This window comes from Pocillopora verrucosa, chromosome 7, assembly GCF_036669915.1.
Source record: "Pocillopora verrucosa isolate sample1 chromosome 7, ASM3666991v2, whole genome shotgun sequence".
Lineage (NCBI taxonomy): Eukaryota > Metazoa > Cnidaria > Anthozoa > Scleractinia > Pocilloporidae > Pocillopora > Pocillopora verrucosa.
Window position 1 is genome coordinate 13,118,877 of NC_089318.1, and position 24,238 is coordinate 13,143,114.

The 24,238-nt window shown below is 38.5% G+C and overlaps 1 protein-coding gene across 1 annotated transcript in view; it reads left to right on the plus strand.

The window, feature by feature from the left end:
• Nucleotides 1–24,238, plus strand: part of LOC131778582 (tetratricopeptide repeat protein 28) — a 32,748-nt gene that overhangs the window by 2,393 nt on the left and 6,117 nt on the right. The window contains exons 4-28 of the mRNA XM_066169944.1: nucleotides 2,283–2,348; nucleotides 2,640–2,705; nucleotides 2,856–2,906; nucleotides 3,048–3,110; nucleotides 4,000–4,065; nucleotides 5,869–5,934; nucleotides 6,409–6,477; nucleotides 6,646–6,711; nucleotides 6,862–6,912; nucleotides 7,253–7,318; nucleotides 7,725–7,784; nucleotides 9,317–9,373; nucleotides 11,184–11,249; nucleotides 11,401–11,451; nucleotides 11,785–11,850; nucleotides 12,278–12,337; nucleotides 15,958–16,023; nucleotides 16,317–16,382; nucleotides 16,534–16,584; nucleotides 16,720–16,782; nucleotides 17,714–17,767; nucleotides 19,843–20,004; nucleotides 20,523–20,600; nucleotides 20,787–20,854; nucleotides 22,978–23,070. Coding sequence (XP_066026041.1) covers nucleotides 2,283–2,348; nucleotides 2,640–2,705; nucleotides 2,856–2,906; nucleotides 3,048–3,110; nucleotides 4,000–4,065; nucleotides 5,869–5,934; nucleotides 6,409–6,477; nucleotides 6,646–6,711; nucleotides 6,862–6,912; nucleotides 7,253–7,318; nucleotides 7,725–7,784; nucleotides 9,317–9,373; nucleotides 11,184–11,249; nucleotides 11,401–11,451; nucleotides 11,785–11,850; nucleotides 12,278–12,337; nucleotides 15,958–16,023; nucleotides 16,317–16,382; nucleotides 16,534–16,584; nucleotides 16,720–16,782; nucleotides 17,714–17,767; nucleotides 19,843–20,004; nucleotides 20,523–20,600; nucleotides 20,787–20,854; nucleotides 22,978–23,070 — 1,691 coding nt within the window. The remainder of the gene's footprint in view (nucleotides 1–2,282; nucleotides 2,349–2,639; nucleotides 2,706–2,855; nucleotides 2,907–3,047; nucleotides 3,111–3,999; nucleotides 4,066–5,868; nucleotides 5,935–6,408; nucleotides 6,478–6,645; nucleotides 6,712–6,861; nucleotides 6,913–7,252; nucleotides 7,319–7,724; nucleotides 7,785–9,316; nucleotides 9,374–11,183; nucleotides 11,250–11,400; nucleotides 11,452–11,784; nucleotides 11,851–12,277; nucleotides 12,338–15,957; nucleotides 16,024–16,316; nucleotides 16,383–16,533; nucleotides 16,585–16,719; nucleotides 16,783–17,713; nucleotides 17,768–19,842; nucleotides 20,005–20,522; nucleotides 20,601–20,786; nucleotides 20,855–22,977; nucleotides 23,071–24,238) is intronic.

The following is a 24,238-nucleotide window of genomic DNA, read 5'->3' on the forward strand; positions in this document are numbered from 1 at the left end:
TCTTTCTGTGGTTCTCCTGTGGTTCTCCGACATACCAACTCTCCAAGTAGTACAATACTACAGCCGCTCACCGACAAATCCAGACATAAAATACAATCCACCGAGGACTTCATTAGCGCCACTAAGACTGTACAGATACCTGACGACTACAAACTAGTGTCATTTGATGTGAAATCGCTTTTTACAAGTATTCCACTTCAACTGGCGCCACAATTTACTGAGACTGCTATCTTACAATCTACCGACCCTCTACCGACAGAGTACTTTATAGACTTACTAAACCTTTGCCTAACGTCAACTTAGTTTCAGTACAAGTAAACAGCAAACAGTTACACGGTACAGCTATTGGGTCTCCAGTTTCTGTTGTTGTAGCAGAAATTGTGATGCAACATCGAGGAAAGCGCCCTTTCGACTTGCTGATAAACGATACCGCTTTGGTTTCGCTACGTTGACGATACTTTCACCGCCGTACGACACGACGAAAGTGACGCATTCCACCACCACCTTAACGAACAAAACACTGACATGCAGTTTACTAGAGAGGTCGAAGGAATGGTAAACTACCTTTTCTAGACTGCCTGGTAAGCCGTGACGACAATTCACTACGGACAACTGTTTAAAGGCAACCGACACATACCGACAGATTACTGGACGGGTCATCATATACCCCGACATCACTCAAAGCCACAACTATCAGGACTCTTACGCAACGAGCGCAACTAGTATGCAACACGACAGACAGCTTACCCGACGATAACAAGTGCCTTGACCGTGTTTTTTCTAAGAACGACTACAACGAAGGCTTCATCCAACGTAACACTTACCGACCTACTACTACTACCGACTGAAGCTAACGACGACACATCTCATACGACTACAGCAACTATACTGTACATAAAAGGCATATCTGAGAACATCTCGCGCATTTTACAACCATTCAATATCCGTGTCGCTCACAAACCTATCACCACATAACGTCAGTTACTGACTAACGTCAAAGACAAAGACGAACCGAGGAACAGACAGGGAGCAGTGTATAAGATCAATTGCTCCGACTGCCACGCCTCCTACATCGATGACACAGAATGGCAGAAACCTCAAAACTAGACTGACTGAACACAAACAAGCGTTGAGAAAAGGCGATGTCAACAATCACATTGCTAAACTTCACCGACTTACGAACCACACTATTGACTGAGACTCTGCGCAATGCCTAACCTACAGCACCGACTACTTTCAACGGCTGACCTTAGAAAGCTAGTTTACCAACTTGGAACAGACTTCCCTCAACAGATGTCAATCACTACCGGCACCATACAAACGACTCATTCACGACATTAACATTACAAACGAACGAACGGAACGACCCAACTTCACTAACGGATCGAGACCGACCAATCACGACCGACCCACGCCACTTGAGTCTCAAAGCCAATAACATCACGTCAAAACTGACCAATCAGTTTATACAAACCGGACCAAGAACATTCGATTGACAACAACTATTCAATTGACTCTGATGATGACTTCTGCTCAGGTTGTCGAAACGTTAGTCACCACTACCGACAACAGTATATCTCAGGACTACACTCACCCGGACGATCAAACTACACTATTACAGAACTATTACTGTACCTCTAACGATATTTTGATGGCATAAGAGAAGAATGATTTCCGAGACTCATAATAGCAGTTGTTATTCAAAACATTTGCTCGTGCATTTTTTTTAGTTTCAAAATTTATTTTTGTCTTTGAAATTGAAATACAGCAGGGAAAAACTCCCAAATAGACAGGAGGATCAAGAATAAAAAAAAAAAGTGCTGAACGTTGTAATTTGGATACCAGTTATACTAATTGCTGTTTGGTTTAACTGAAGAGGCGCAAGTTAGGTTAGGAGCAGGAGAAAACCAGGGCCTTTACAGACAACAATCCATTGGCAAACAAAAGAAAAATTGTGAAATGCGTTTAGCGCCGATCTTTTTTACCACAACTCGCAACAGGAGTTTTTTTTTCTTTTAATGGATAATTATATATCTATTTTGATAGTCTAACAAGAAAGTTTTCAACTAGGCTTTCACGAAAATTCCAATGACGGTACATGGTTTTCTCTTGTGACATTCATTATTCTATGACTTTTATTATCCTGTCAAGTTGTGTCCTGTCAAATTGATCAAGAACAATTCTGATAATAGTAATGATAATAATGATAGCACAACTGATGAATAGCAACAACGATGATTGTGATGATGAGCATTTAAAAAATCTGTTTATTATACTTTTAGACCAGGAGAAAATTCAAGTCCTTTTCTCTGGAAAATCAAAGGATTTAGAGATCGAGAGTTCAACAGGTAAAGGATTATACCATCTCTTGGTGTGCATTTATTGTTATAATGGCTGATTTATTGAGTGAGCGTTGGTTGCTTCAATCAATAACCAGCAGCATCTATTTTAATGCTTAACAGCAATAAAAAGCAACAATAGGAAAACCTTGGGCCAAAAAGACTACATTCACTGTTCTTGATGTATTGTATTTGTAAACGTGTCTGTTAGGTGCTCTCTAGAAAATTATGATCCTTCATTGTTTTCAAACAGTTTCCAAAGCTCAACCCAATATGTTTAACTATTTTCTATTTTTTTAGGTACGTCAGAGGATAAAGTTAAAGCAATCCAAGAAAATCTGGATTTGGATGATAAACATTCTTCAGGTGAGAGAAATAATACAGAAGAGAGATGGATGATTTAAGTTTGTAACCACTGAGTACAACACGCGCGATAAAATCAAACACACCGTCGAACAAACTGAACACTGAAAGTGTTCTTTGCTCATGTTAATTTGTGTTCGTTGCTATTTCAAGATTATTTTATATCCAAGAAGGAATCAGATGGTAATGGAAGCAAACCAAAAGGTACAAGAGATCAATATAACACTGAATGAATATATGCCTGAATTTAAGTCTGAATCTAAATCTAAATATAAATCTTGGTCATCATCAGAGATCATCTCAGATAGTGAGCCTTTTAACTATTACTGTATATTGGTATTTCAGTTGGAAAAGAGAACAACATGGAAGCTGATGAAAACCTGGCTGCTGTTGACAACGGTTCCCCAGGTGAGGAAAAAAGTGAGGCCTTATCATATTTTTTATATGAATATAACGATATGATACTACATCTCGAACCGAGGTTTGCAAACGATGGTGAGCAAACCGAGTAATTTTGGTATTTAGACAGTCTAACAGCCCATTTATCAATTCCACTGTCACAAATTTAGAGCAAGAATTGTACCTGTGAGTGGTGGAATGGCTTTTTGTCTATCACGATAGAAAAAGGACAGACGAGGAAATTATAGAAGACACAATACGTGACAAAACTCAAAAGTGTGAAGTTTTTCCCCTGTCATTTCTTTAACATACAAAATTAAGGCTACTAAGTCTAAAAGTTGCTGAGCCGTTCTAAGTAAAATATGCGCAGATCTTTTTTTTTCTGCAAAAGACTGGCATGCGTTCTTAACCAAGATTTTCGGCACCAAAACAGAGGCGAAATGCGTAAAAACTCAAGAGAACATTTATTTACGAACAAAACTATCAAGGAGCAGTTTAAAAGATCGGCAGTGAGAAAAGGTGATGTCAACAATCACACTTCTGAACATCGTCGACAAACGAACCACAATATTGTCTGGGACTCTCCAAGACTCTTTCGGAAGCTGGATTACCTACTTAAGGCTGATTCTTCCCAACAGAAGAGTAAAAATCAAGAGAGTGAGGGGAACACAAAAAAAACTATGACAGGTCACGGTTGCTCTGACGAACGGCTAACTCTCGAAACGTCAGCTTTGACTCTTGAAACAGTGGTCAATTTACGTTATCAACTCAGCTGATGATGCCAAATTACCCTATTATACTCTTCCACCGACGTAGCACCACAGTTCCTTTAGAAACTTACTCCATTAATTACAGGTCACAACTGATTATATTATCATCATCACCCGTTTCATTTTAGTTATCATAGAGACACAAGCTGAGGCAGCTGAAGAAAACGAGGACTTTCCTTTCAACAACTCATCAGGTAAAAAATTGATTGTTGATCAGCTTTTTTGTATGTGCCATAACACAAGAGCTCGCAATGGAAGAGTTCGTCAACACACGGAGTAAATTATATCATTAAACATACTACGATCTTCTTAATCCAACCCTAAGAGTTTTCACTCTAACTTTTTATACGTCCTCTTTCTCTCATTCTAATCAATATCGTCACCAAAAGTCAGTGTTTTTAACCATTTGCACCAAATTATGGCCCAAAAACTTGACCAACTTACCGGTCCTCACTCATTACCTGAAAGCCTCAAAACTTTCGTCACCATTCCAGAAAATCTTCCACTATCTAATTCAGAGCTAGAAATCTGTGCTCGGTAAGGGCTTAAATTCTGTTTCCATTTTTAAAAGCACCGAAAAATTTTTAGGCAAGCAACACTTCGAAAAATTCCTTCGCGCGTTCAATTTCATAAAGCCGTTTTCCATGAAAAAGACAAACTAACAAATTAGAGATGTCTAATCAAATTAGAGATGTCTAATCAAATTAGAGATGTCTAATCAAATTAGAGATGTCTAATCAGATTAGAAAGTCCAACTGAACTTCCCCAGAGGGTCAGTCCGCAGCTTTCGGTTTTTTTCATCAAATAATGTTTTCACTAAGTAGATAGCAATAAATTAAGTCAGTGAGCGTTGAGTACAACAAACGTCATGAAATAAACATTGAAATAAACAAACGATAGATCATTAACTAAAAGTGTTCTTAGTTCAAAGGGAAATGTTTTTTCTTTCATAATTCAAGGCCAAATTGCATTAAAGAAGGAGTCAGATGGCAATGATAATAAATTAATAGGTATAAGTAATAAGTGTAGCACTCAGACAGTTTGAAATAGGAAGATTATCCAAAAAAAACCCTGGAATCGTTTTTGTTTAAAACTGAGCAAAATAATCATATTTCAATTGTGGCATTGGTCTGCACAGTTTCCGTAACTTCAAACCAATCTATGATTGTTTACAAGTAATTGTAATGTTAAACAATTTCATTGTTTTCCTTGCACCTTGTTACTTGATCTTAAATGTTTACGCGGCTAAGAAGCCGTTGAGAGATAAGTGGTGTGGAAATTCACTCAAGAAAACTTTTTACCAAAAGGACAGTTGTAGTTATTTCAAATGAAACGTTTCATGGCAATTAAGCGTTTAAAGATTGAAAACTGACTGAATAATTTTCTGTGGGTTAATATTAGTATATGTAATCACATGAGGCCAAGTACTATTAAGGATTAATTGCACGAGAGTTTTCAAAATTTTCCAAAATTGCCCGAGTCGCGAAGCGACGAGGGCAATTTGGAAAATTTTGAAAACTCAAGTGCAATTAATCCTTAATAGTACCAGGTCTCAAGGGATTACTTGTTTATCAATAAAGGGCAAAATTTATACGAAGGAAAATCACGCGCGCAGTCTATTTTTAACAAATTTCAAGATAACGAACGGTTGCTATGCAACGGATTAGCCAATCATTAACAGGTAATCATGCCCTCTCTTGATTACTAAAAATGCCCTCGATTAAGAAAAAATGCCCTCTCTCTCAACCAATCAGCGCTCAGTAATTTTGCCCTTCATTGATAAAGACAGAAAAAATCAAGAGGTTGTTTCACAGTCGTAAGCTACACAATAACGGAAAAAATTTATATTTTTCAGTTTCTGAAGTTATTTTAGTCTTTCATATTGCGATATTAAGGAAAAAACCCCAATTAGAATATCAGAGGATGGTGGAGATCAATAGAAAAGCTTTTCAAATATTCCAGTTTTTATGACCAATGATATTCTTTGTTTTTTTGAGTCACCAAAGAGGCGCAAGTTGAAGCAGCCGAAGGAAACCAGGACTTGCCTGACAACAGTTCATTTGGTGAGAAAAACTGTTAAATGCTTTTCAGAAATTGTTGACTTGTGCAATAATAACAGAACAGAGCTTACCCTGATGATGGACAGAAATTATTCAATATGTTGTTATTCAACTTATCATTGTAAAATTTTTCCTGGTCCAGTAGGTCTAAATACTCGCGGCACTCCTCACTTGTTTGTCGTTGTTATTTCCCCGCCCATAAGATACCACTTGAATAGGTGTGACAAGTTCAATGTCTGATATGTGTACTTGATCATAGGCCAGGTATCTTTTTGGTGACAAACTAGACGTAAATTTATACTCAACTAAACTATTAACACTCCTTCCTCTGTGCCCCCGCCTAAACGATAACTTATACTTAGCTAACCTGAGCTAAACCTAAATACACAACAGACCTTTCAGATGCACTAAACTAAACTGTACCAAAACGCATTTAACTCAACTCAGATGAGATACAACTTTTGGTTATAATTTCAGAGGCAGACAAAAGCGAAGTTACCTCAAGCGATAACGGAGTGGATTTTAATGCTTCTTTGTCCATAGCAGGTAAGTAAGACTGACTTGATTTGAAATCAAACACATTTAAAGGAGGAAAATATATCTAAAAGACTCTATATAATTAATTGTTACCCCCTATAAATGTATTATTCTTCATTGTTTAATGGAAAAGTCCAGAGCACAGCCCAATATGTTTGATTCTTTCTTAATTTTTAGCTACTTCGGAAGGGAAAGATTCAGCAAACCAAGAAAAGGTGAATTTGGAGGATGAGCTTTTATCAGGTGAGAGAGATAAAACAGTAAATGAATTGCACTTTTCAAGTTTGTGAGTGAAAAAAGACCTATGAAAATAAGTTAAACACAAACAAATTAATCATTACGGCTAAAAATTTTCCTTGCTTAAAGCAAAATATTCTTTTTTACCATTCCAAGGTCTATCTGGATTCAAGAAGGAGTCAGACGACGATGATGGCAAATCAACAGGTACGAGTGATTACAGCAAACACAGAGTGCGTGTTAAAAGTTAAGCGTCAATTAAACACCAAGAAACACGTTACGAATCAAGAGAGCTTTTCGAAGATTGAGGAGGGACTGATGCCTTTTTTGGGGGGTTAACATTTAGGATAGAAATAAAGAAGAAATTATTTATAGCTTAAATCGGCACGATAACCATGCGTTTTACATTTTTCACTTTCCAAACCGATTTCCATCTTAGATATTTTTACACCTTGGGGAAAAACCTTGCATATATTAGGAGATGAAGAAAACAAAAGTTGTGAAAAATCACGAGTATTACTACTATTTACATGTATTGGTATTTTAGTTGGTCAACAGGCCTCCTCAACAGCCGCTGTTGGAAGCTTGGACTTTGCTGATAACAGTTTATCAGGTGAGAAAAAAGAAACAAGCATATTTAGATTTCCTTTTAGAGTTAAATAACGCGACAACTAGTACTGAAATTTTTTCAACTATCAACTGGGTTGATAGTGAATCAGAGCCATTCCCTCTGACGATGGGCTAATGCTCGAAATGTCAGCTTTAAAACTCTTTACGGTTGCTAATTTACGTATAATTATACTCTCCCACCGACGCAGCACCACTTTTTTTTTAGAAACTTATCCCCTTTATTATTTTGTCAACTACATGATGAGCAAAGCGAATATTCTTGGTACCTCGACAGTCTAACAGACCAGTTATCTATCACATTATCACAAGTTTAGTCCATGAGTTGCCTCCTTGATCAGTTGATGACACAAAAAAGAGTGAAAACCATTTTGTTGTAATTTCATTGACAGACAAGAGTGAAGCTACTTCTGTTGAGAAAAAAGTGGATATGAAGGATGCTCCTTTAGTAGGTAAGTTAAAAAGCACAGAGAAATGAAAGTCCTTAAAAGACTGAGTTAGGTGGAATTTAATATACATAGATTACTTTCTGAAAATCACATGAACGTGTATTTCACCAAGTATGTGGTGTGACTGAGTGGACTGGATTTTGACTAAGAAGTTTTTGAATATTGCGTAACCGAGACGAAGTCGAGGTTTATGAAACGAAGACAAAAAGAACTTCTGTTACTAATTAACATTAAAGACAAGGAAGATTCAAACTACAGACAAGGTGCAGTTTATTAGACGAATTGCGCCGATTCCCAACTTCAGAGACAGGGAGATAGGAAAGGGCGCGAACAAATGACTGACTTAAGACGAACGAGCAAAGATCAATGGTGATGTCAACTGTCAAACTACTGAAAATCAGCGAATGACGAACCACGTGCACAGCTTTGACTAAGTGTCCATGTGTTGTTTCACTGTAAGAGCACGAACTGTACTTCCAGTGATTTTCTGACGGCATAAGAGAAGCACGTGCACACCGTTATGATTGTAACGATATGATACCGAACTAGAACCGAGGTTTGTAACCTATGATGAGCAAACCAAATAATCTTGGTTATCAATCGCCCAGTTATCAATCGCACTATCACAAGTTTAGAGCAAGAATTGTACCTGCGAATGATGGACTGGCTTTTTATCCGTAATCACGATATAAAAATATGGAGCATACGAGGAAATTACAGAAGACACAAATACGTGACAAAACTCAAAAGTGTGAATTTTTTCCCTGTCATTTCTTTAACAGACAAAATTACTGAGTCTAAAAGAGGCTGCGCCGTTTTGATTAAAATATGCGCAGATCTTTTTTCTGCAAAAAACTGGCAGGCGTTCTTAACCAAGATTTTCGGCATCGAGACGAGGGCAAAACCCATAAAAACTCAAGAGAACATTCAATTACGAACAGAACTAACAAGGAGCAGTTTAAAAGATCGGCCGTGAGAAATGGTGATGTCAACAATCACATTTCTGAACATCGTCGACTAAAGAACCACAACATTGGTTGGCACAGTTTCCTTAATTTCAAAGCAATCTCTAATTGTTTACAAGTATTTGTAACGTTAAACAATTTCGTTGTTTTCCTCGCACCTTGTTACTTGATCTTGAATGTTTACGCTGCTAAGAAGACGTTAACAGACAAGTGTTGTGGAAATTCACTTAAGGAAACTTTTTACCAAAAGCACGGTTTTAGTTACTTCAAATGAAACGTTTCAAGACAATAGAGCGTTTTAAAGATTGAAAACTGACAGAATGAGTAATTTTCTGTCGGTTGATATTAAGACAGAAGTAACCAAGAGATTCTTTCAGAGCCGTAAGCTACACAGTAACAGAGAAATTTATATTTTTCAGTTTCTAAAGTTATTTTAGTCTTTGATACTGCGATGCTAAGAGGAAAACCCCATTAAAAATATCAGAGGATGGTGGAAATTAATAGAAAAGCTTTTCAAATATTCCAGTTTTTATGACCACTGATATTCTTTGTTTTTTTTAATTACCAAAGAGGCGCAAGTTGAAGCAGCCGAAGGAAACCAGGACTTGACTGACAACAGTTCATTAGGTGAGAAAAGCAGTTAAATGTTTTTCAGAAATTGTTCACATGTGCAGAGTTTGCGCCGATGATGGACAGAAATTATTAATATGTTGTTAATTAACTTATCATTCTGAAATTTTTCCTGGTCCAGCAGGTCTAAATACTCGCATCGCCCAGAATTCAGCGACATATCCAGGACTTTCATTGAGAGCTGGCGCTAAATTTAAAAGCTAATTAGAAAATGATTGTCAAACAATAAAGGAAAAGGGCTGAAAATGTCGAGGAAGGCTTACGTTCTCTTCGTTTACGGATAAACTACTTTTCAAATGCTACTTTTACCATATGGCTTTTAAAGAAGAAAGTTCAATTGAACAGTGTATCATTCTCACTTTGTTCTTGCGCTTTCAGAAGAGGTCGCAAATTTGCCTTGAAAATTGACTATGTTAGCATCCTGCTTGTATGAGAAGTCGATCTCAGCGCACTTTCAGGCGTAATTTATCTTCACTCAATTGCTAGATTTCTCTTTTACCATACGGTTATTTTTATTTGATATTCTAGAAAGCGTCATAGAAATTTTCAAGGGATTCCAAACTTTGGAAGTAGTCGCAAAACGCGAATTTCGAAAACGTTTGCTCAGCATCGTAGTGTTCTATCCAAATTTGTCCTTCGGAGACCCCCACGAGAATACAAGTGACCTATTTTAAACTTCCCGCGAGAATATCAAGGTATGCTAAGCTCCGCCTCCGCAAACAATCGCGCACACGCCGCCTAATTAGTATTGAAATTGAGGTGGTATCTAGACAATGCTTAAAAAACTGTAAAAGTTTTTAAGATATGATCGCTGCGATCGCTGCAAAAATATTCAGCAATCGTTACTATCATATGGAAACCACACTCCTATTATTATCGCAAGATAGATCTCGACGATCGTCGCATTCACAAGCCGGTTGTCGGAAGCATCGCTCATATTTTTCTCTACCGATTGAAGCGATTTTAACGAAATAGAAAATAGGCAATAACATAAAACAGAACATCCCGCTATCGACCTCAATCCTTGGTTGGAGGTTCATGGAACCTACTTTTTTTGCGAGTTTGGTTGTTGAACTAATCGAACTTTAAAGATACCATTGTTCTCTTACATGTCCCCTATTAGGATTTTTCCTTTGGCTGGTCTTTATGTTTGACTCAGAAATGATGTTACTTACTTACTTAAATACTTCTAGCAATGTTTGCAAAATTCAGTATAACCGTTTATTTTAGAAAAGTGTTATTTGCAGACAAATGTTATGAATTCAGATGCGTAACTGTTGGCAACTTGGGATTTACTTTACGCATCCAACCGTTTGATTGACAGCAGCTAAAATCTGCCAAGAGACTCATGTATTCCCAAAGCTTTACCTGCTGACCAATCACAACCGACTAGTTCAGGATATGCAAATTATTATGCTGCCCGCTGATTAAATGGGCACTGCAAGTACATGTCGCGAAAGACAATAGCATTCTGGGCGATGCGCGGCACTCCTCACTTGTTTGTAATTTCCCCGCCCTTAGGATACCATTTCAATGGGTTCCATGTCCGATATGGGCACTTGATCATACGCCAGATATCTTTTTATTTGATGTGTTGTGACAAACTAGACGTAAATTTATACTCAACTGAACTATGAACACTCCTTCCTCTATGTGCCCCCGTGAATAGGGGTGCAATTATTATTCTTGATCATATTTGACGTTCTATACAAAGCAGGAAAGTTAATTTCTATGAATGTATTATTCTTCATTGTTTAAAAAAGTCCAAAGTGCAACCCACTATGTTTGATTCTTTCCTAATTTTTAGCTACTTCGGAAGGGAAAGATTTAGCAAACCAAGAAAAGGTGAATTTGGAGGATGAGCTTTTATCAGGTGAGAGAGATAAAACAGTAAATGAATTGCACTTTTCAAGTTTGGGAGTGAAAAAAGACCTATGAAAATAAGTTAAACACAAACAACTTAATCATTACGGCTAAAAATTTACCTTGCTCAAAGGAAAAATATTCTTTTTTATCATTCCAAGGTCAATTCGGACTCAAGAAGGAGTCAGATGACGATGATGCAAAATCAAAAGGTACAAGTAATTCGAGCAAACACAGAGTGTGTCTTAGCTTAAGCGTCAATTAAACACTGGGAAACACATTGCAAAACAAGTCAGCTTCTCGAAGATTGAAGAGAGATGATCACTTTTAGAGGGTCAATATTTAGGATAGAAATAAAGAAGAAATTATTTTACAGCCTAAATCGGCACGATAACTATGCGTTTTACATTTTTCACTTTTCAAACCGATTTGGGTCTTAATTTTTACATCTAGGGGAGAAAACCTTGCATATATTAGGAGATGAAGTAAACAAAAGTTGTAAAAGTCACGAGTATTATTACTATTTACATGTATTGGTATTTTAGTTGGTCAACAGGCCTCCTCAACAGCCGCTGTTGGAAGCCTGGACTTTGCTGATAACAGTTTATCAGGTGAGAAAAAAGAAACAAGCATATTTAGATTTCTTTTTAGAATTAACAATAACAAGACAACTAGTACTGAAATTTTGTCAACTATAAACTGAGTTGATAGTGAATCTGAGCCATTCGCTCTGACGATGGGCTAATGCTCGAAATGTCAGCTTTAAAACTCTTTACGGTTGCTAATTTACGTTATCAACTCAGTTCATTACCCTGTTATACTCTCCCACCGACGCAGCACCACAGTTTTTTTAGAAACTTACCCCCTTCATTATTTTGTCAACTACATGATGTTCAAAGCGAATATTCTTGGTATCTCGACAGTCTAACAGACCAGTTATCAATCGCATTATCAAAAGTTTAGTCCATGAGTTGCCTCCTTGATCAGTTGATTACACAAAAAAGAGTGAAAACCATTTCATTGTAATTTTATTGACAGACAAAAGTGAAGCTACTCCTGTTGAGAAAAAAGTGGATATGAAGGATGCTCCTTTAGTAGGTAAGTTAGGAAGCACAGAGAAATCAAAGTCCTTAAAAGACTGAGTTAAGTGGAATTTAATATACAAAGGTTATTTTCTGAAAATCACCTGTGCGCGTATTTTACCAAGTATGTGGGGCGACTGGGCGGACTGGATTTTGACCAAGGAGTTTTTGAATATTGAGTTACCGAGACGAAGTCAAGGTTTATAAAACGAAAGAAAAAAGAGCTTCAAACGCTATTATATGTTACCCCAGGGTTCAAACCATTTACTGTGTTACGTTCGCTTGGACGAGAGAGCGAACGACTTACGAACGACTACATCACCTACGCAAGCACTGTCAGACGAATACGACAACAACTCTGGTTTAGTCCCCGTTGAACACTCAAGAGGTCATCCAGATCGTCAGAGCCACCTGCAGACGACTGGTCAAAGCGCGGCTAAATGATTGCCACAGAAGACTCAAACGCTACAAAAACAAGACACAACAACTTCACGACAAACTGAAACAACTGATACTTACTGAATTACTTGACATTGTCACGACTATTGCCGACAAACGAGACAACAAAGCGACTGAACGTGCCCGTACTGGGCATCAACAGAAACTGACAGGACTTCTACGCAACAAAGAACAGAGACGAAGTAAACCGGAAGACAACTGGGTAAGGAACATCTCTTCCCGTCCCTTAGACAGGAATGAAACTCGCCTACTGTCATACGGACAGAAACACTCAGTTACACCGAAACGGATACCAACCAAGGCCATTGTATCTAGTGTTGAAGCGGCTTTATCTCGGCAACGAGAGCTATCTGAGTCTACTAAGGGTAACATCAGAAGTAGAATTGCTTCCACTATACAATCAGCGTTACAACATGGCAGCAACTCGACTAAAGACGAACAACATGCCCTCAAACGACGAGGACATAGTTATTCTACCAGCCGACAAAGGACGAGTTACTGTTGTCATGGACAAAACTGACTATCACGACAAAATGGACGCACTAGTAAAGTAACGACAAACAAACCTACGAACAACTCTAACGTGACCCGACTCCTGCGCTTCAACGCAAACTTAACAGCACATTACTGACACTCAAGAAGACAGACGCCATTGACACCCAACGCTACTATCGACTCAGGTGCTCAGTACCACAGCCACTGAAACTTTACAGTCTGCCGAAACTAAACAAACCTGGTTTCCCAATGCGCCCTATTGTTTCTTTCTGTGGTTCTCCGACATACCAACTGTCCAAGTACCTGACGACAATACTACAACCGCTCACCGACAAATCCAGAAGTAAACTACAATCCACCGAGGACTTCATTAACGCCACTAAGACTGTACAGATACCTGACGACTACAAACTAGTGTCATTTGATGTGAAATCGCTTTTTACAAGTATTCCACTTCAACTAGCATTACAATGTACTGAGACTGCTATCTTACAATCTACCGACCCTCTACTGCTACCGACAGAGAACATTACAGACTTACTATACCTTTGCCTGACGTCAACTTACTTTCAATACAACGGTAAACACTACAAACAGTTATACAGTACAGCTATTGGGTCTCCAATTTCTGTTGTTGTAGCAGAAATTGTGATGCAACATCGAGGAAAGCGCCCTTTCGACTTACCTATAATCGATACCGCTTTGTTTACGCTACATTGACGATATTTTCACCGCCGTACGACACGACGAAATCGACGCATTCCACCACCACCTCAACGAAAAAAACACTGACATACAGAGAGGTCGAAGAAAATGGTAAACTACCTTTTCTAGACTGCCTGGTAAGCCGTGACGACAACTCACCACGAACAACAGTTTACAGGAAACCGACACATATCGATAGATTACTGGACGAGTCATTCTATAGCCCGACATCACACAAAGCCACAACTATCAGGACTCTTACGCGACGAGCGCAACTTAGATGCAACACGACAGACAGCTTATCCGACGAGAACAAGTACCTTGACCATGTTTTTTCTAAGAACAACTACAACGAAGACTTCATCAAACGTAACACTTACCGACCTACTACAACTACCGAAGCTAACGCCAACACAACTCCTACGACTACAGCAAATATACCGTACGTAAAGGCATATCTGAGAACATCTCGCGATTCCTACAACCATTCAATATCCACGTCTCTAACAAACTTATTACCACACTACGTCAGTTACTGACTAGCGTCAAAGACAAAGACGAACCGAGGAACAGCTAAGAAGCATTGTATAAGATCAATTGCTCCCACTACCATGCCTCCTACATCGGTGAGACTGGCAGAAACCTCACAACTAGACTAACTGAACACAAACGAGCGACAAGGAGAGACGATGTCAACAATCAGATTGTTGAACATCACCGACTTACGAACCACTCTATTGACTGGGACCTTGCGCAATGCCCAACCTACAGCACCAACTACTTTCAACGACTGACCCTAGAAAGCTGGTTTACCAACTTGGAACAGACTCCCCTTAACAAGTGTGAACGACTACAGGCACCATACAAAAGACTCATTCACGACATTACCATTATAAATGAACGAACAGAACGACCGGACTTCACTAACGGATCGAGACCGACCAATTACGACCGACCTACGCCACCTGAGTCTTACAGCCAATAACATCACGGCAAAACTGACCAATCAGTGTATACAAGATGATGACTTCCGCTCAGGTTGTCGAAACGTCAGATGCCACTACCGACAACAGTCCTTCTCAGGACTACACTCTCCCGGACGATCAAACTACACTATTACAGAGAGAAAATCCAAACAACATACAAGTTGCAGTTCATTATATCAAGTTCGCTGATTCCCAACATCGGAGACAAGGAGATAGGAAAGGGGGCTAAAAAATGACTGACTTAAAACAAGGTAGTAACAATCAATGGTGATGTCGCCAATCAAACAACTGAAAGTCAGCGAATGACGAACCACACTGTTGACTACGAGTCTACGTGTTGTTTTACTATAACAGGACGAACTGTACCTCCAAAAATTTTCTGACTGCTTAAGAGAAGAATGATTTCCCAGACTCATAATAGCAGTTGTTATTTAAAACATTTGCATGTGCATTTTTTTTTAGTTTCAAAATTTGTTTTTGTCTTTGAAATTGAAATGGGGAAAAACTCTCAAATAGACAGGAGGATCAAGACTAATAAAAGAAAAGTGCTGGATGTTGTAATTTGGATACCAGTTATACTAATTGCTGTTTGGTTTAACTGAAGAGGCGCAAGTTAAGTTAGGAGCAGGAGAAAACCAGGTCTTTGCAGACAAATCATTAGCAAACAAAAGAAAAATGATGAAATGTGTTTAGCGCCGATCTTTATACCACAACTCGCAACTGGAGTCTTTTTTTCTTTTAATGGACAATTATTTATCTATTTTGATATTCTAACAGGAATGGTTTCAACTAGGCTATCACAAAAATTCCAATTGGCCGTAATTAGTTTTCTTTTGTAATATTTATTATTCTATGACTGTTATTATCCTGTCAAATTTATCAAGAACAATTCTGATAATAGTAATGATGATAATGATAGCACAACTGATGAATAGCAAAAATGATAATTGTGATGATGAGCATTTAAACGATCTGTTTTTTATACTTTTAGACCAGGAGAAAAGTCAATTCCTTTCCTCTGGAAAATTAAAGGATTTAGAGATCGGGAGTTCAACAGGTAAAGAATTATACAGTCTGTTTGTTTGAATTCATTGTTATAAGGGCTGATTTATTGAGTGAGCGTTGGTTGCTTTAAATCAATAACCAGCAGCATCTATTTCAATGCTTAAAAGCAATAAAAAGCAACAATAGGAAAACCTTGGGCCAAAAAACACTATATCCACTGTTGTTGATGTATTGTATTCATAAACGTGTCTGTTGGTTGCTTTCTAAAAATTTGTTATCCTCCATTGTTTTAAAACATTTTCCAAAGCACAACCCAATATGTTTAATTATGTTTTATTTTTTTAGGTACGTCAGGGGATAAAGTTAAAGCAATCCAAGAAAAACTTGATTTGGATGATAAACTTTCTTCAGGTGAGAGAAATAAAATGAAAAAAGATAGTGGTAATTTAAGTTTGTAACCACTGAGTACAACACGCACAATCAAATCAAACACATCGTCGAACAAACTGAACCCTGAAAGTGTTCCTTGCTCAATTAAATTTGTGTTCTTCGCTATTTCAAGATCATTTTATATCCAAGAAGGAATCAGATGACGATGGAAACAAACCAAAAGGTACAAGAGATCAATATAAAACTGAATGAATGTAAGCTTAAGTCCGAAATTAAGTCGAAATATAAATCTTGGTCATCATCAGAGATCATCATAGATGGGGAGTGTTTTAATTATTAATATGTATTGGTATTTCAGTTGGCAAAGAGGACAACATGGAAGCTGATGAAAACCTGGCTGCTGCTGACAACGGTTCCCCAGGTGAGGAAAAAAGTGAGGCCTTATCAGATTTTTTTTATGATTATAACGATATGATACTACAACTCGAACCGAGATTCGTTATCGATGATGAACAAACTGAGTAATCTTGGTATTTCGGCAGTCTAACAGCCCAGTTATCAATCGCACTGTCACAAGTTTAGAGTATATTGTACCTGTGAGTGATGGAATGGCTTTTTATCTATCACGATATAAAAAAAAGTGTATGCAAGAAAATTATAGAAGACACCATACGTGACCAAACTCAAAAGTGTGAAGTTTTTCCCCTGTCATTTCTTTAAAAGAAAAAATTAAGGCTACTGATTCTAAAAGATGCTGCACCGTTTTAAATAAAATATTTGCAGATCATATTTTTCTGCAAAAGACTGGTGGGCGTTCTTAAACCAATATTTTCGGCACCAAGACGAAGGCGAAACGCGTTAAAACCTAAGAGAACATTTGTTTTCGCTCTAATTTTTATGCATCCTCTTTCTCTCATTCCAAGCAATATCGTCACCAAAGGCAGTGTTTTTAACCATTTCACCAAATTAAGGCCCAAAAACTTGACCGACTCATCGGTCCTCACTCATCACCTGAGAGTCTCAAATCTGTCGTCACCATTCCAGAAAATCTTCCACTATCCAACTCAGAGCTAGAAATCCGTGCTCAGTGAGGGCTTCCATTTAGTTTCTATTTTTAAAACCACCGACGAATTTTTAGTTAAGCAAGACGTCGAAAAATTCCTTCGCGCGTTCAATTTCATAAAGCCTTTTCCATGACAAAGAGAGTGATTCTGACAGATTAGAAATCGGTACGGTTGGCCATTGGGATGCAAAAACAGATATTCCATTTCATCATGGGTCACTAAAATGGAAAATTGGTTCAGTTGTGACACGCGCAAAAGACATCTTACATATCTTCGCTATAATTTCAGCGAACAAAACTTCAGATGATAAAGATGTGGACCTAGACAACGACCCCTTAGTAGGTAAGTGAGAAGACTAACGTGTTCCACAAGACGTAAGGTAGGACAATCTGTAGTCATCCACTGTCCCTCTTACACTCGGAGCAATTCAACCGTAGCTAGTAGAGCGCTTTATTACTGAGTGTCGTAAAACCGAAACTAAATCAGCAAGTCACGAAAAGGAATTACTACAAGGAGCCGATGAGAAATTTAAGTGAAAACAAGGAAACTGCGCATACCTGACGCGCAGGAAAACAAGAGCGACAGAGCCGCAATTCAACTTGTTATATTTTTATGGAGGGTAAGTTTCTAAAGAAACTGTGGTGCTGCATCGGTGGGGGAATATAACAAGATAACATTTGGCTTTATCAACTGAGTTCATAATGTAAATTTGCCATCTTAAAAAAGTTTCAAAGCTGACGTTTCGAGCGTTAGCCCAGTTCGTCAGAGAGAATGACAAAGGGCAAACGCTCCAAAAGTCAGCTTTGAAACTCTTTACAGTGGCCAATTTACATTATCAACTCAGTTGATAACACTAAATTACCTAGTTCTAGTGTGAAATCTGACTGACTGTGTTAGAGGCGCGAGTTCATGAGCAATCCAAGGTTATTCTCTACATTCAGTTGGAAATTTCTCTTTCGGAACGTTGCTGAAGATGAACCGAGAGTTTGAACTGATTTGATGCAAATTGTCCATCTCCCGTCTAATAGAACGAAGTGAAGTGATAATCTTTTTCCGGGAGTAACTTTGATTACCATTCTACTGCGCGAGAAAACATAGTCGCACCAGCCTTTCTTAAAAAAAAAGATATATTGAAAAAGTGACGCACGTGTCTTGAAATACTCATGTGATGGAACGCTATGAACAGCATCGTGCTAGAATGGCAAAAGAGGGCATGGAAACGAATCATGCAATCTGATTGGTTCTTTACCCGGTCAGTATTTTCCTAACACTGCCCACGGGCAACGGTAACGCTTTCGTGAGTCGCCGAGTACATCCCTACTTTCGTTGCCATTTTTTATAAATATATCTCGTTTTTCCAGCTGAGCAGTATTTGAAGCAAAGACTTCGGTCACTACCTCAAGCTGATAAATAACTTATTAATCCTCTCTTTTCTCTCTCTCAAATCACTTTTGTTGACAGAAAAATATCGGTTTGAGAATTAATTTGTATGAGAGTGAATAATACTTTCCGGAAGATCATAGAGAAAATATCGGGACCTAAGAGATCCATTAAGATCACTGATCACCTTACGTGTACCTCCGCCAATGTCATTTATTGCATAACTTGCACCTTTTGCAATAAGTTGTATACTGGTGAAACAGGAAGACGACTAGGTGACAGAATTCCGAGAATACGTTCGCGACGTAGAAAGAAATGACAAGGACGCATCCAAACCAGTCGCTAGACACTTAAATCTCCCTAATCATTCTGAACAACGCATGGCAGTTTGCGGCCTTTCCCTGCATCTCGGCAGTTCGGAATGCTGCAAAACATTAGAACAAAAATTTTCTTCCAAATCGGCACCCTTAATCCCCACGGTATAAATGAGCGCTTTTCACTTCACTAATTTATTCTTGTTTTCTCGTCACCATATTCCCACCGATAGCGTAGCTCCATTTTCTGCAAATAAACCCACACACAACCCACAATTCCTCCAGTCGTTCTGACTAACGCTCGAAACATCAGCCTTTTAACTCTTTACGGTGGCCAATTTACTTTTTCAAAAGAGTTTTTAACACTAAATTACCTGCTATACTCTCCCACCGACGTAGCACCACAATTACTATAGAAACTTACCCCCCTTATTCTAATATATTTGGGTTTCTTGTTGAAGTTGATTCATTGTTGTTGTCTTTTCTATTTGCTTTTCTTGATCCGCTTCCAATCAAGAACAACTGCCCATCCATAAGAAAGAGCTTACTTAAAATGTTCTCGAAATCATAAAAATCCATATTCTTCCTAAAGGGTATAAGACGTGAATACTGAGTAGGTGGGCTTATATATTTTTGGACATGGTCGTTGCTTTACTGGGTATGCGGGGTATTGTAAGTAATTGGTCATAACGAGTAATATTCCGGTGTTTCCTGTATTTTTAGTGAAAGCAAAGGATTGTTTTCAGCAAGGTAACAAAGAATACAGACAAGGAGATTTTCATAGAGCGCTACAACTGTACACTGAAGGACTTCAACTTAACTGCAAAGATAATCGGCTGACAGCCAGACTCTACAATAACAGGGCAGCAGCTCATTTCCGTTTAGGTATTGAATTTCAATGTTCAATTATTTATAGTTTACTTAAAAGTTCATTTTCAAAGAGTCATGTGGTCTCATTTTATGCGAATTTTTCTGATCGTTTATCTATTACTCCAAATGAGTTAAAGGACATCCAGTAATATAACGGCTACTCAAGATAAAGACTCCAAATCTTGTGACCTATAATAAACCGAAATCCCCGAGAAGAGCTTTATATCACTCACGACCCTCTTTAATTTCACGTCGAGCGTTCAAGTTCAAGTTTTAGGTCCTAATGGTAAAAAAGGGGAAAATTAATAAACTAATCCCGTTATCACCTGCACTTCCCATGTGTATTCTCCCCACCAAACCCTCCCTCCTCCCGCAACCGCGTTATCGAAGGTTATATGAGGGGGCCCAAGTCTTTCCAAGGTGAAAGAAAACCTCGAATTAGTTGTAAAGAGTCCTGTTGAAAGGGAGTCGGTTACTCTTTTTGCATTTCTATCGAACGCAAATGACCGGTTAGCTCTAAATCCCTCCTTTAGAAAACTTTGAAAACAGCCTAGATGATGCCACAGTTGCTGTACAATTGGAGCCAACTTTCATCAAAGCCTTGGAGAAAGGTGAGTTTAATTTTAGTCGCCATTCAGTGGCGATAGCTCCCTGGCTACGTACGTTGAGGTAGATGTTTCTGGTTCAAATCTACGCGGTCACGCACCATAAATCTTCATTTGTGAATTGAAAATGCCAATATTTTGGCTTCTCAAAGAAGGCACTTAGCTATTTATCACTAATCCTTATTTTTATAGGAGCTGAAGCTTGTGTGCAGCTTAAGTTGTATGATGAAGCAAAGATCTGGTGTCATAAAGGATTGGCCGTATCCTATGAAAAATACATTCGTTTCTAAGACGTAAAAAAACTCCAGTGATTACCACTTTAAGCTTAACTTAAGAAAATCTAGTGCAAATTTAAGACGTCCAATGATTTTCAAATTTTTCAATTTTGATTTAAAAGCTGAATTTTCGGTGGTCTCTAGCTGTCAGTTTCAGTTACTTTTCCCGGTGAAATATGAGTGTGATTTATGTTAATGCCATTAAAACCAGTTCTTACACCATTTCCTGCTAACAACGCAAACGATATAACCCGAAATAACTAACGACAAATAGTAAAAGACTTTCCCAAGATGATATATTACTATAGAATGGATATGATCGTACGATGCAGCTATTAATGATGCCAAACACTGACAGCTGTTAATGTCTTTTCCAAAAGGCAACGCGACGAAAGGCACTGCTTGTCGCCGTTGAGAATCTGACATGCGAAAGAAAATTCTATCTTATCAGCAGCCTCACTAAGATTCATGTTTGTCCAGTTTTTCACACGTTAATGATTCGAACTTGTTATTCAAACAAATTGACAGCCTGCGAGCGGACGTTTCAAATTCCCCAGTATTTTACAAATGTACACGAGGAAGAGGCAGTCAGCGTTTCGAGCTCATTATTATCATTATTATCTGTCCTTCCCCCTCTCTCTCTCTCCTAACGGAATCAAGCCTCTCCCTCTGGTGACCAGTAATTGTAATGCGTTGTATTAAATTGCATCTTGCTCACTTTCATTGTTTTGAAATCTTTTAGTTCCTCGAGAACATAGCTATTTCGGGGGCGTTTCCAAGATCATCTTATCTGCCCTCTTAACTCGGCACCAGGTCTCGGAAAGAGACAGCGAGCAAGTTAACTATCCAGTCACTGTATCCTCCCCCAGTTTGAGATAAAAACGATGCTGCTGAATAAATAATGATATCAATTATAAATGAAATGTATAAATCCAACTGTTTCAAAAGGTCATCACACTCAGTGAAAAACCAAGTGAGCTTGAAGGAAAAATGTGTCTACGCAGAGTCACGACTTGAACGCTTTGTTCGATCTCTCTCTCTCTCTCTGGTCCATTAAAGGCAATCTTTTTCTCCTTTTGCCAATTTCGACACTGTAGATCTCCTCTTCGTGGCCATACACCTCGTTGCTGTTGCTCAGCTCTTTAATTTCTTGATCTTCTGTCGTTCTATACTGGGTCGTCGTAGTAATTAGGATCTTTTAATCTCCTTGTCATCATGATTCTTGCGTTTTCACAGTTTTATCGCAATATCTTATGATTTGTTCAGGAATGTTATCCAAAACCAAAGCCTCCTCAGCTGTTTTCCTTCCTTTCTTAAACGGCTTAGTCCAACCTTCATCAACATTCATTTCCTTTTTGTCTGGCTATTACGGTTGTATCTAATCGTCTTTCTTAGTCTGTGTGACGATAAAAGCCCTAATCCACTCGATTTCCTTCAGAGCTCGTTATTGGTGGTCCCTTAATTGCTCTTAAATTGAAAAGACTTTGAAACTTCTTGTCAGTCATGATTGCCCTTTTCCTTGTGTCCCACCGAAACATAACATAATCCTTAATTATTCAACCTTGTAGATTACATTTTTTTTTACTCAGTAGTCTTTGGAACGCTGCTCTTTTACGAACGTTGTTTTTTTTTCTTGAAGTGAATGGGTACGGTTTCACTTCGTTAAAATTAATGTAAATGAGCATGGAGTAACAAGTAAGGGACTGATATTTTAGGCAAGGCGAACAATTAGTTTTGAAAAAAGGGGGTAAGTTTCGAAAGAAACTGTGGTGCTGCGTCGGTGGGAGAGTATAGCAGGTAATTTAGTGTTAACAACTGAGTTGGAAACGTAAATTGGCCACCGTAAAGAGTTAAAAGGCTGAACAATTAAAAAATCTGACAAGTGTGCGACTTAATCGAATTACTGTGTGAACTGCAAAGCAAAGTTATCAAGATTGACAATTCTGTAAGAAAGGTGCTTTCGTCGAGTTCTCAAAAGCCGAAAAGGCACTCTGCAGGTAGAAGTCTTGCAGTATCTAATAGACTCTCTCCTAAAAACTTGATGAAACACCCTCCCTAAGCATTCCACCTTTCCTCTCAGCAGTGTCATTTGACTTAACGCATTGAAGATGGACGATAATAGTAAAAGGTTGCGTCATCTATTAAACAAGTGTGGTAGTGAGACAATCGCATCCGGCGAGATAAAGCCACAGCAAGTAAAGGTAAATCTGATAACCATTACCTGAATTTTTCTTTAGATAGAACTGATTAGGCAACCAGAAACTCTAAAGAGGTTAAAACGTGCATCTCGAGTTCACAGGTCTTGGTCGAGGGGCCAGTAACGAAAATCACGAAATTATATTGCTTAATCGTTACGACCGCAGGGGCCAATATTTTTCCAGTACTCACTCAAATAAAATCATCAAAACGGGGTTAGCCAAATCCCGAAGCCTTCTAAAATATACGTACGTTCTAAAGATTATAAATCAAAAAATTCTTATGGCTAGAACAAAAGCCTACCTATCTGTCTCTGTATTTTCTTTGGAGTCTAGTCACTTTCACAAACTTAAGAACCTCGTTGAAAATCCACATCCAGGAAGGAATTCTGTGCGAGTGGTTCTCATGGCCCAATTACAGAGGTCTAATAGGGAAAATACTTATCTCTGGCCTTTTTTAAAGACCTCGTTCGAACCTAAAACCTAGGGTCTAAATAAGTGCGTAATAAAACTTAGCGACACATTTCCAAACCATAAGGGAAACTCAAACCAGGAAAGGAGATGAACTTTATTTGTTTGTTTGATCCCGACATTTCTACTGCAATACTGCTAGTCTTCATTAGGCAGTGAGGTCGCTTGTTTACGTGTCGCTATTTGAAGCGCGTTGCTTCGTTGCTATTGGTGCATTTCGATCCTCATTATTATTCCGGTTGTTAGATGGTGTTCCCCCATAGGTCCTCATTAACCGGCTGTTGTGGTGTCTGATCGTAGAATAGACACTTAACAATACCACGCTTCACTGACTGAGGTTGGTGGGTGAATGCCCCCACTGGTACACACGTAGGGTTAAAGAGGCTATCCATATAAGACTTCATCTCAACAACATCAGTGGAGATAGTGTAATCGAAATTCACGAAGCGTGGATACTCACGATCAAACAACACAATAGCCGATCAAAGAGGACCTATGAGGGAACACCATCTAACAACCGGAATACTAATGAGGATCGAAAAGCACCAATAGCAGCCGACTAACGTACTACAAATGGCTTAAGGGGTAAGTTGGCCACCGTACAGAGTTAAAAGGCATACGTTCAGAGCGTCAGAGCAATGAAGACCAGCATTGCAGTGGAATCGTCGCGATCAACATCCAAAGTGACTCCATCGTGAAACAA